The sequence below is a fragment of the Coffea eugenioides genome, chromosome 7, assembly GCF_003713205.1.
Source record: "Coffea eugenioides isolate CCC68of chromosome 7, Ceug_1.0, whole genome shotgun sequence".
NCBI classification, from domain to species: domain Eukaryota; kingdom Viridiplantae; phylum Streptophyta; class Magnoliopsida; order Gentianales; family Rubiaceae; genus Coffea; species Coffea eugenioides.
This window is the reverse complement of record NC_040041.1, coordinates 9649237-9662392: the sequence shown is the minus strand read 5'-3', so window position 1 is coordinate 9662392 and position 13156 is coordinate 9649237. Positions and strand designations below refer to the sequence as shown.

The 13156-nt window shown below is 38.5% G+C and overlaps 1 protein-coding gene across 1 annotated transcript; it reads left to right on the top strand.

Annotated features, from left to right (window-relative positions):
• The first annotated feature begins 4324 nt into the window (after positions 1–4324).
• Positions 4325–10128, top strand: LOC113777788 (probable inactive receptor kinase At5g10020). The gene is made up of 3 exons (XM_027322989.1): positions 4325–5502; positions 6759–8426; positions 9209–10128. Exons 1-3 carry the CDS (start codon positions 4542–4544, stop codon positions 9784–9786), a joined length of 3207 nt encoding a protein of 1068 aa, XP_027178790.1. The 5' UTR covers positions 4325–4541; the 3' UTR covers positions 9787–10128.
• The last annotated feature ends 3028 nt before the right edge of the window (positions 10129–13156 follow it).

The following is a 13156-nucleotide window of genomic DNA, read 5'->3' as shown; positions in this document are numbered from 1 at the left end:
CGGTTTGCCAAATCAAAAGAGAAACGGACCCAAAAGTATATTTAGGGTTTCAATCAAGGAGCTATACAAAAGATATGTCCATCTAGCTCAATTCGGCAACCAATTATCAAATCCAGTCCAAAAGTATTTATTTTCCTGTAAGGAAAACAAAAGAGAATAGAGTGAGCTTACGCCCAGTGAGATAATACCACTCAAGCAACCAAGTTCATATAAGAATCAAGTTTTTCATTCCAATACATCAAAAGTAAGCAAAGGCACACATCAATAGTGGTGATAAAAGGATACGGGCGGCTCTCAAGAGCCCTTTTTCTCGTTTGCATTCTTGATCGGATCTCATTGACCCTCCGTCAATGTTTAAAAGTAACCAACCGTAGGCTCCACTTTACTTCCATTCCTTCCACCCAACATACCCCTACCGGGCCCGAACTCCAAACAGTAGAAATTTGGTAATACTCGAGTATACCGGAATCAAGAGTCTCACTACTACAAGATTCCATATAACAGTCCCCATGGCTCGTCAATTTTCACGACCAAGCCCTCGCCGGCTCGATCCAATCGACTACCAATGGGGTTGAGCTCAGTCGTATCAGTAATGGTCGTTGGATACTCGTCCAAGCGACACCAAATTCATGAACCAATTCAGTATTTCATGTATCATTCAATCATTGCAGTAAAACAGTAGACAGTCATATGAGATACCAAATGGGTGAGGGCGATCAAGTACACCCTCACTTAATTAAGTTCAACGCAGCAAACAAGCCTTCAAGGCATCAAATTCACATATACCAAAGCCACATTGTAAACAACAAGTGAGTGGTACACTCACCAATCAAGCAAATGATATTTCATGCACTTCCGCCTAAGAGCGTCTTGCACCACCGTCACGTCCTAACATATTCAAATAAGCACAATAAGACTCAATTACAAGTCATAAACCAAGTCCCAATACCACCAAAATAGGCTCCATAAGAATACATAAGCACTAGAGTAAACCAGAAAAATCCGGAAATGGAATAAGCTCTAACCCAAAAAAAACAGTTTTTGACATCATTTTGCGGTTTTGGCACCATTGACACTACGATTATCGGATGGAGGTACAAGATACACCGTTTCGAAGCTAAGAGATAGGGCTACAATGTTGAAGAAGGCTACTCTGTCCAGTTCCGGGTGTAACCAGGTCAAAAATGCAAGATACTAACCCAGAACCGCAAAACACAGGTTCACAAACCACATTCTGGTTCAAACATCATAAGTCAGGCTACCTAAGTCCAAATCAAGTAATTCCAAAGCCATACGAAAGCTAAGATACACGGATACAATTCATCAGAAGACCTCAACAACCAATTCCGAAGTATTCCCAACCAAAATAACCAATTACAGAAGCAATTCTCAAGTTCGGGTAAAAACAGGGTAGCAGGGGTAATTCAGTCTTTTCACAAGCTACATTACTCCGATTGACCTGAAATTTTGTAGGCATCTCTAAAATATCATTCCCTACAACTTTCATGTTTTAACCCAAGGCCAATTCGGCCTCTAACTATGAGGTACTGTGCCGGGCAGAATGTAGGACATGAAACCCTAGTTTTCCAATTTTCCTTCCAAAACAGAAATTTCCTGCAATTAACCACTTTTTCCACCTTCTAGCTTCCTTAAATATCATTTCCAATCATCATACATGACCACATAATAATAATCATATGAAAACAGAAAAATCACCAATAATTATAAAACTTCACCAATTCAACCAATATCAAGATATAATCCATAAAATTACATCTTAAACTACCACCAATCATGAATTAAACATCATTAGATGGAGGAGAGGGGTTCCTTCACAACTCACCTTAGCAACACAAGAGAGAGAGCAACTAGTCACCTTAGCTTTCCAAACAACTTCACCAATCACCTCACCAACACTAAGTGAAGAGGTTTTATGGAACAAAAGCAAGTTTAAGTGGTTGTTTTGATGGATTTGAGCTAAATGGAAGCAAGAACTTGGAGAGTTTTCTTTCTTTCTTTCTTGGAGAGGGCCGGCTTCAAGGAGCTAATTTTTGAGTGATTTTTGGTCAATTTTTGAGTTATTTTAACCAAATGGTAAAAGGGTGAATAGTGTTCCAAAAATGAAAACTAATCATATGGTGACACTTGTCACCCTAGTTAATGCATCCATATCTCTTTGTTCCCTCTCACATCAATCCACTTGGTAACTTCTAATTATCTCTTAGCACCCGATAATTTAAACCCAGTATCCAAAACTTAACCTAGTTGGCCGAATTTTTCCGAACTTTTCACCTTAGTGGGTCCCACGTCTGGTATACGCTCTTAATTTCTTAAAACCTAACTAATACTAGAAAACTCACCTAAAAACTATATTTACTCATAAAAATTATTTAGAAACTTTTTGAATAAAGAAAATGCAGAAAACATGCCAGTAACCCGAATAAAACCTAGAAACTGGGAACAATTACGGGTTCTCACAGTGTTTGGTTACGGATCCGAGATGGTGGAACGGTGGATGGAGGATGTATTAAGTGAAGTTTCTATGGACTTAATACCTATCCGGATGACGGAGTGTTCTCACGAGAGGGGTATCGGATCGAGTCTTGGCAAAGCAAGTGAAAATTAGCTCTTGAGAGCTCCTGTATCCTTAACAAGTGTGTTATATTATCAATTGTGAATTACTTGAATTTTCTGACTTTAATTCCTGTACATATGTTATTGTTACTGGTTAATTGAACTATGTGTTCGCATGTGCATGTTTTGTTTTTTTTCTTGGCCTCACGAGCATTCGCTCACCCCGTTAGATTTGTTTTCCTTAGCAGGACCGGATAGGAAGATTTTGGAGAAAAGTCGATTAGATTACTTTTTTGATTAGTATCTTGATTGTAATTGTTTGGTCGACTTATAACGGTTGTATTTTGGGACTTGATACACAGTTGAATTGGGATTTTGGATGTATTTATCTAGACAACTTTTGGAGGTTGTATATTTGGGAATGAGATGTACTTTTGGTATCTTGTAAAATAAGATTGAATATTTATGTATGAAAATGACTTTGTACCTTTATTCCGACTTTCATTGTTAGTATTAGAGTTTAAGTTTGAATTGGAATTGTCTCAAGTCCTGGCGAGAGTTGGGCAGGCGTCCCGCGGATACCCTTGGGTTCGCGCTTGGGAGAAGTGGGGGCGTCACACCTTTGTCTCTCACACACTTCACACAATATACACATCTTTCTCTCACACACTAAGACACGTAGTCTCACCTTTCTCTATTACACATTTCACACAATATACACAGTTACACACCTTTTTCTCACACACTAAGATACATGGTACAATTAGGCCTGTCAACGGGTCGGGTCTAGACCTGGATCCGGACCGGATCCGTGAAATTATTGCGGGTATGGGTAGAGATTTAATTCCGTTTCCCGGATCCGGATCCGGATCCGTTTTGTCAAACAAAAAAACGGGTCGGATACGGAATATAGTATTCCGACCCGTATTAGACCCGAATCCGGATATAAATGAATTAATAATTTAAAAAATATATATTTATCAATATAATTTGATTAGGGTGATGTATTTGAATAAAGTCAATTTGATTTTTTTCTTATTTGGTTTTTTCTTTGCATTAGTTAGAAATTAGTTTACAAATATATTTTTTTCTCATTTTTATTAGAAATTATAAATTTTGCTAAATTTGTTCGGGTAGACCCGACCCGGATCCGGAACAGGAACATAGAATAAAAGACCCGTCGGGTAAATGGGTCGGATCCGAATCCGGTATAGTAATTCGGGTCCGGGTCCGGAATAATGAATTCCGGCCCGGACCCGGCCCGTTGACAGCCCTAGGTACAATCACCACCTTGTATACCGCCGTCTCAATTTATTTGTCACGTTTTAAGAATCCAATTTGTTAAGGATAGTATTTTGATTGTAATATTTGTATTTTTTTTTAATCTTACCCCCATAAATTCAAATTCTAAATTTGAATAACAATATTCATATTATTAAAGGAATGAGGTCATATTAAAAGAAGAAATTAATAAAATTATTATTTAATATTTTTAACATGACAAATATTTTAAAATATTTCAAAATAAAAACGACACCAGCGCGTCATTTTCAATGGAACTTTCAATGGAACGCGCAGAGAGTCGTCCTATATCACACACTCACACAACATAGGCTCACAATTTCACCTTTCTGTTTCTCACACACGTCATACTAACACAATCACAATCCCACCTTTCTCTCTCACACACTACACACAGAGACGTACAGAAAGACATAGCACAGCACAGCACACTATCACAGCACTACTCAGTCTCCCCCCATACATTCTTCCCCTAATATAAAAACCCTAATTCTCTTGCTTCCCTCCCCTTTTGTCTCCTCTCCAACTACCGCTACCTCCACCACCGCCCCTAACTCTGCACCATCACACCACTTTCCACCACCATCATCTCCGCCGCAGCCGCCTTCGCCTGTCAAATGCCTCACCCCTAATACACATCGTCCTTTCTTACTCTCTCGACTCCAATGACTCACACTCTCTCTCTTCTACTCACATTCATCCTCCTCCTCCACCACCTCCAACTCCGCCACTGCTCTGCTGTCGTGGACGACGAAATCCGGTCACTTCTCGAGTTCAAAAAGGGAATTAAAATCGACCCATTAAACAAAATCTTCACCACATGGAACGAAACCCTTTTAGATCCATCCATTCGCTCCAGGAACAACGTCACTTGCCCCTCCTCCTTCTACGGCGTTTTGTGCGACCCTTCTTCCAACTCCATCACTGCCATTAATCTCTCTGGCCTTGGCCTCTCCGGTGAGCTCAAGTTTAGTACCCTGTTGCCCCTAAAATCCCTCCAAAACCTCACTCTCTCTGGTAACTCCTTCACCGGCCGTCTTGTCCCGGCCGTCGGAACTATGACTACTCTGCAGCATTTAGATCTCTCAAACAACCAATTCGTTGGCCCGATTCCAGACCGGATAAATGATCTCTGGGGCTTGAATTATCTCAATTTATCGCGAAATAATTTAACCGGGTGGTACCCCGGTAGTACCTATAATTTGAATCAGTTGAAAGTGATGGACTTGCATCAAAATTTCCTAAATGGGAGCGTGGAATTCTTATTTTCGGTTCTCAGGAATGTGGAGTATGTGGATTTGAGTGGAAATTCGTTTGTGGGATCCTTGGCATTGAGTGCTCAGAATGTCTCTAGCCTGGCTAATACAGTTCAGTATCTCAATTTGAGTGGTAACAATTTGGCTGGTGGATTTTTCACGGCGGATGTAATGCAATTGTTCAGGAATTTGAGGACTCTGGATTTGGGTGATAATGGGATCAGTGCTGAGCTTCCGTCAATGGCCACATTGCCGATTCTTCAAGTTCTGAAGTTGGGGAGTAATCAATTTTATGGGTCTATACCTGTGGAGCTCTTACAGGGGCCTGTCCCATTGGTGGAGTTGGATCTTAGTAGCAATCAGTTTTCGAGTATGGAATTGGTTATTAAATTTCAACTGTTTAATTATGGGATTTTACTCTGCCTTTTGATTGCTTAGTTGTAAAACTTCGCGCCCTTCTGTGAATATTAGAAATGTTAGAGTAATTATGCATGTGTTAGTCGTTATAATTTTTAAGTGTTGGAATTGGATGATATAGAGCTCCGAAATTGGATTGTTATTAGTTTTATTTGCAGTTCTTTGAGTTGGGAATACTTCATTTGCTGGATTAGTGATTTATAGAAATTTTACGTGGCCTCCTTTAGGTTTTGTGTAAAGTATGGACGTTTTGTCCAACAATTGGCTGTGGGCATATGTCTTAAATTCCGTCAATTTTTTGGCATGATGTACAAGTCTAGTTATTTGATAGCATTGTCTGTTACAAAGAGCTTATCTTACAAAAATGGTAATTTAAAAAGATTTGTCTTGTCCGAGAGGAATGGCTGCATTGACAATGAATGGAACAATTTCAAATTATTGGAGCAAAACATTTTGTGGACTGGAACTACCCTTTTTCAATTTTGAGCATGAATATTTGGATCATTACTTGGTCATATTGACAAGATACTTGAGAAATTAGTATGTTGATTGCCACTTAATCCCTAGCGCAATCATTTCTAAAAGTTTTTGTCCAATTCTTTGAAACTTGTCGATTTTAACTTGGTAAGTAAAACTAAGACTAGATTCTGCATTTTACATATGCCAATAATAAATAGGAAAGTATATTTGAAATGGAAGTTAATGCTGTATTCAAGTAAAAAAAATGCTTATTTATCTTCAAAAAGGGTAGGTGACAAAAATCATACACAGGAGCAACAGAATTGTCAGTACTAAAATTTTACATGTTTTGATGATGTGCTGTGGAAGCCTCAAGCTATAAACTTTCTATATGATCTTTGCTTTTTTTTGTCGGTGCCAACACATATTATCTGGCAGAATTATTTATGAGCTTAACATAGATGCTTTGCAGAATTTAAGGCAAAAGAAGAGATTAGACAAGTTTAATGATGCTCTCTTACACTCTGCATGTACTTATCTTGATCTTTTTTGGCATGCATTCATATCCTTTCTTGAATTCTTGTTCTGCCTATGTGAGAATATTCTATTGAGCCAAGTCTATGAAAAGAAGTTAAGATATTTGCCCATTTGTTACCAATGTTTTACAACTTTCCTGAATCTAAGATTGTATTTCAAAATCATGAGCTAGATGTCCTAAATATCTTGAAGGAACTGTTGGCATTTGTGCAGATTCTATCCAAGAGGTTAACTCGACTACATTGCGTACGTTGAACCTTTCGTCCAATGTGCTCTCAGGTTCACTTCCACCTTCTTTGGGAAATTGTGTTCTTGCTGATTTGAGTAGAAATATGCTATCCGATGACATCAGAGTAATGGATAATTGGGGAGGCAGTTTGGAAGTTCTAGACTTGAGCTCGAACAATTTGACTGGAAGCATTTCTAACTGGACACTGTTGCAGAGGCTGAGCCTGCTAAGTTTTAGAAATAACTCCTTGGTGGGAAGCGTGCCTAGCGAACTGGGGGATAGTCCAAGGCTGGCCACCCTCGATCTCAGCTCTAATAAACTTGATGGGAGCCTCCCTGGTTCTCTCTTTAAATCCCAGACCTTGACCAGCTTGAACATGTCTGGAAATCATTTGAATGGAAGAATTCCTATTGGTGCTTCAGGTGCCAGTGAGTTATTAGCACTTCCTTCATCTTTTCCGATAGAGTTGCTTGATCTTTCAGATAATTCCTTGACAGGAATCTTACCTTCTGATGTTGGTAACTTGGGGAGGCTTAGATTACTGAATCTGGCAAGAAATCAAATGTCTGGAGACCTGCCAAGTGAACTGAACAAAATTAATGGCTTGGAATATCTTGATCTATCAAATAATAATTTCAAGGGCAAGATCCCTGATGAACTTTCTTCAAGACTTGAAGTTTTTAATGTGTCATACAATGATTTAGAGGGGACAGTCCCAGAAAATTTGATACATTTTCCAGATTCTTCATTTCATCCTGGGAACACCTTGCTTATACTTCCACCTGGGGGATCATCTCCACATCACAAAGTTCCTGATGAAATTGATGTTAGAGGAAAACATCATAGCTCGAAATCTAGTATAAGGATAGCTATTATAGTTGCCTCTGTCGGAGCTGTTGTCATGATTGCCTTTGTTTTACTGGCATACTATCGAGCTCAGCACCATGACTTCCGTGGGCAGAGCGGATTTAGCGGCCAGACTGCTGGTCGAGATGATAGACTAGGAAGATTTAGTCGGCCTTCGCTTTTCAAGTTCCATACTGAGGAGCCACCTCCCACATCCTTGAGCTTTTCTAATGATCATCTGCTGCCTTCGAACTCAAGATCCTTGTCAGGTCCACTGGACTCCAGTACTGAAATTGTTGAACGTGTTTTGCCTGAGGGTTCTGCAACTGGTTCTACATATGTGAATCCCAATGTACAAGATAATTGTCCTGCAACATCTGGAAGAAAGTCCTCTCCAGGTTCTCCAATTGCTTCCTCACCCCGTTTCATTGACACATTTGAACAACCGGTGATTTTGGATGTGTATTCGCCGGATCGATTGGCTGGAGAACTGTTCTTTCTGGATGCTTCACTGGCATTTACAGCTGAGGAGTTGTCTCGTGCTCCGGCTGAAGTTCTTGGTAGGAGCAGCCATGGTACCTTATACAAAGCTACCCTTGACAACGGTCATATGCTTACCGTGAAGTGGTTGAGAGTAGGATTGGTCAAAAATAAGAAAGAATTTGCAAAAGAAGTAAGAAAGATTGGATCAATAAGGCACCCCAATGTTGTTTCTTTGCGAGCTTACTACTGGGGACCTAGAGAACAAGAGCGACTTGTCTTAGCAGACTACATACAGGGAGATAGCTTGGCTCTTCATCTTTATGGTAAGCCCTTGAAACATCCTATTTAATCTGGAATATGTGGCCTGTGCACTGTATTTTCTGGTTTTGTTGATAATCACATAACGGATTACCATTTATTAACTTCCTATTGAACAAATCCTATAATGTGCTTTCTACTTCCTTCTTGTGCTATTTGGAAATATAAATGCTAGTCAGTGTTGTTTGCCATTGATATGTACTAGTATTTTCCTGTGTTTCCTATATGGTACCTGTATTAAGGCAACAACACTTCTGGAATCATGAAAACAAGTTGGGTGACAGTTTATTTGAAGAGTTGCATTTGATTGTCTGTGTAAGCTTTCAATGATCCTGTCACTTCAAACAAAAAAGACGAAACAGGGAAGGATGATCGATTTAGCACATCCCAATGGACTCTACACACTTTTTGAGTGAATTTTTCTTGTGCTGAACAGTGGCGCAAGGCGTGTGAGTTATAATGCAGGACATTTACTGAGTGTTCTCACTTATAGTATCTTGATATTCTATGGTCCTCCTCTGTAATATTGATTAGCATTAAGAGGATTGCCTATTGCTCAGCTTCTGCAGTGCTATTATATTTCCCCAAGCAGGTGAGTCCATTTCTGCTATTGTTAAATGTCATTGCTTATTCTCTAGTTGTCGGACTTGGAATTTTGGCGTGTGGTAAGTTTTTGGCAACTGTTAAATTCTGATTAGCGATTTAACATGTCTTTATAGCTGGGTTAGAGGTAAAGCTCTGCAAAAATAATGTGCTTTGCTCATGTTCTGAAATGTATGCCATGCAGAGACAACGCCTCGGAGGTACTCCCCGTTATCATTCAGTCAAAGGGTAAAGGTCGCTGTTGATGTTGCTCGCTGTCTGATGTACCTTCATGAAAGAGGATTGCCTCATGGAAACTTAAAGCCTACGAATGTAATCTTGGAGGGGCCTAACTACAATGCTCGTCTAACAGATTATTGTCTCCACCGCCTGATGACTCCAGCTGGCATCGCTGAGCAGATACTGAACCTGGGGACCCTTGGATATCGTGCCCCAGAGCTTGCAAATGCCACAAAACCTATGCCATCATTTAAGGCTGATGTTTATGCACTGGGTGTTATTCTGATGGAATTGCTGACCAGAAGAAGTGCTGGTGACATCATCTCTGGTGAATCAGGAGCTGTTGATCTTACAGACTGGGTTCGGCTATGTGATCAAGAAGGTCGAGGAATGGACTGTATTGACAGAGATATTGCTGGTGGGGAAGAGCATTCAAAAGCGATGAATGACTTGCTTGCCATATCGCTTCGGTGTATCCTTCCCGTAAATGAAAGGCCCAACATCAGACAAGTTTGTGGAGATCTCTGCTCAATAGATCTGTGAAGCTTTGTACATCTGTTGGAATAGTTCTTTGCTTGACTTGATTGTTCATTGTATTTTCCCTTTCCTTTTTCACCTGATTGATTTGGTTGCCTCCTAATCCAGGCAATTATAACCTCCCCCCCTGCAATTTTTGTGTAAAGGGATGATTGATCCATTGATTGATTGACCATATTCTTTAGTTTGATTGTGAGTCCAGCGAGCTATTTTTGTCATTATTTCTGTTGACAAATAATAGCTCGACCTTGTGTAGTTCACTCACAGCTATTAGTAAAGTTCCATTTCCTTTTCTTCTTGTAATTTGACTGTTGCTTTTACATCATCACATTCCTGTTGGGGCGATCACTTTGTGCAGATCAACCTTTGTCTTGATTATCTATCTTTTTGTTACCATAATTTATCGCCCTTTTGTCACCTGTGCCAACTTTGTACCTTATTGTTGTATCAAGTTCTGAGTTAGGAGGACATATGACTTAGATATGCATGCTCAAGCACCACCACTCAGCGCTGTAATGCCTTGTCCTATTTGACATTTTATCTGCGCGCCACCATAGCCACGGCTGACTTGACCGCCTGAGGTGGTTTGCAAAACAATCTGAGACACTGTCAACCTCTTCCAAGATCATACTGCACAAAATTGCCTTTTACTTCTAAAACCAGTGTCCTATCAACCTGTTGACATAACGCTTCAGCAGTCTAAATTTAGAGGTGGGAGTACGAAATATGGTAAGAGGCTCGGAGCATGCACAAGGAATTTGCTCAAGTAGCTCGACCAACCAAGGTGGATACCTGTTTCTGGGACTGAGTTACTTGAGGATATGTGAAGAAATTCTTGGCGCAAAATGGCAGTCATGAAGTAGGAACTCCATACAAGGGCGACCAGATAAACATACACAAAATAGCAGGATTTATAAGTTTCCTGATGGACTTACTTTAGGTATAATAGCTCTGCAATCGCTAAGGGCAATTACAGAGAATAATTGACAGCCCAAATCAGTCCGGACTGATGTAGCCAGATTTGGGTGGTCAATTCAAAAACAAAGAAAAAAAAATATTCGTTTTTGTTTTTAAATTTGAATTGGATGGTTTGGATTGGATTAAACTGATATAACTTAAACATAGACCATTAATTAGACCCTACAATAAATTGAAGATGCCCTTTATCTAGGTTACATTCTGATTCCCTAAGGATTCCACATCACTTAGCAATAATTTCAATTATAATTCTTCTATATGCAAAGCAAAGGAAGGCATCATATAGCAATTAGTTGAATAATAATTTTTTTTATGTTGAAAGAAAAGGAAAAATATTTTGAGTGAAGAGGAGGGCTTTGGACCAAATCCATAGAAAAACTTCGTAGACCGAAAGTTGGGTTGTTTGGCTCCATAGGTCATAACTCCTATAGATCCGTGTTATTCATCTAGATATGCATTGTGGGATATAGAAAGAGAATTCATCGGAGAGTAGCCAATCATTGTAAAAAAAAACTTCAATAATGACTACTTCAGTCCAGATGATTAGGATTTAGAGACCAATCATTGATCATGATTCATGCACACACTTGTGTCTTTTTTACAATTAAATTTGCATTCAATTATTTAATAAGGTGATCAGGTAGAAAATGTAGTAGTCGGTTCATTAGAAACAAAAGATCACATGCAATGCAGGTCAAGACCAAGAGTTTTAACAGAAAAAAAAAAAGGGTTTAAGCAAAGACTGCTGACTAAAAAGAAACAGACAATGCATGGTGCCTGTAGATGTAGTATCATGTTTTTATTAATTCCACTAACTAGTCAATCCACCAAAAATTGATTCTACTAGGGAGGTGTTTGGTAAGTGGATTTTAAGACCAGAAATGGGTTTTAATTTCATATTGTATTCATACATAATGTTGTTTTAAAGTCAGTCAATTAATGAGTTTCATGATCAAATATGAAAGATTAGGGTTTTATTTATCATTATTTTTTTATTATTAAGACCCATTGCTGTAAAGTTTTTTTTTTTCCTAGCAAGGGAGGGGTGGGATTTAAGAAACGGGAAGGGAGTAGGGGAATAGAACCAAGAATTTCTAATGGGTTTTTTTTATCAAATTTACTGCCATTCCCTAATTTATCATATCCGTGATAAACTAAACTGACACTCATTGTGGAATTTGAACCAAACCGCTTGTAATCATAAGAATAATCTACAGTGATGTTAAATAATTATAGATTCTGATTGAGAATAATTATGTGGATGTGCAAGATTAATGGCAATCATAAGAAGAACATGCTGATCCACTACAATTGCATGTAATCATGCAATTGAGCAAATTGCCCTTTTTTTTTTTTTTTTTCTTGAAGAGTATACTTTCCATCATGCAATTCAAAGCTTCTCACTATAGAACCGCTCAGTCTCTTGTCATCTTCTTCTCATTCACATGAACTTTGTTCATCAGTTTTGTTAGTGAAAATGGGTCCCTTGACTTCTTTTGGTTTCATTCAAGAGCCAATTCACATGCAAACTTCCTGAGTCTTTTAATTAATTGCCAGAAGAACCAATAACCTCCCTTTTGGAACTTGGCATATGGTGGTTGAGTGGTAATGGCCCACAAATGGCTAAAATCTAAATTGGCGGTTGCTTTGCTTTTCCTTCCTTTTACTAAAAAACTGAAAGTTAGGTAACACGTCCCACAATTCACAGAATATATTATTCTCTGCATGTTCTTGTTTGATCTAAATTTTGTAAAAGTTGATTATGGAAATTTAATCATCTCAGGGTAAATTTTAGAATTTAACTTTTTTTTTTTTTTTTTTATAAAAAAAGGATTAATCTTTCCTAAACTAACAGTGTATATACTATCAGCGTTGGATGAATGACAACTATATAAAATTTGAATTTGAAATTCAACTTTTACACGAATGTCATGAATCAAATGGTAATAGTGCATCTACTATCAGTGTATATAAGATTTACTCTAAAAAAAAATTACAACCTATATGTGAAAGCAGACCAGGATATTTCCCAACTCGACCTTTTTTACACCTGGTTATATGATCAATTTGCAAGACAAAAATAATTACACAATAGATAAAAATTAGTAAAAAAAAAAAAAAAATTGGACTCTTGAGCACTTGAAATTGCTAAAAGTCTCTCATTTTCTCTCCCCTAATGGCCCTAGTATCCTCCAACTCCCTCCCTATTTGATACCTAGTAGTCTAAGACTATATATATCCACTCATTGACTACATAAAATGGCACCCTATGACAAACAAAAGAAAGCAACTATCATCCATCTATAAGAAATCCAACTACTACTAGTAGCAGTCACCTTAGCTTAGTCTTGATACAGAAGAAAGCTGCATATTCCACACACACATATCACTATCATCA

What these genes read in the sequence shown, in the direction of transcription:
- LOC113777788 (XM_027322989.1), top strand. Translation starts at nt 4,542, where the DNA reads ATGACTCACACTCTCTCTCTTCTACTCACATTCATCCTCCTCCTCCAC. An exon ending in TAGTAGCAATCAGTTTTCGA is followed by an intron (nt 5,503 to 6,758) that starts GTATGGAATTGG and finishes GCATTTGTGCAG; the next exon opens with ATTCTATCCAAGAGGTTAAC. An exon ending in CTTGGCTCTTCATCTTTATG is followed by an intron (nt 8,427 to 9,208) that starts GTAAGCCCTTGA and finishes TATGCCATGCAG; the next exon opens with AGACAACGCCTCGGAGGTAC.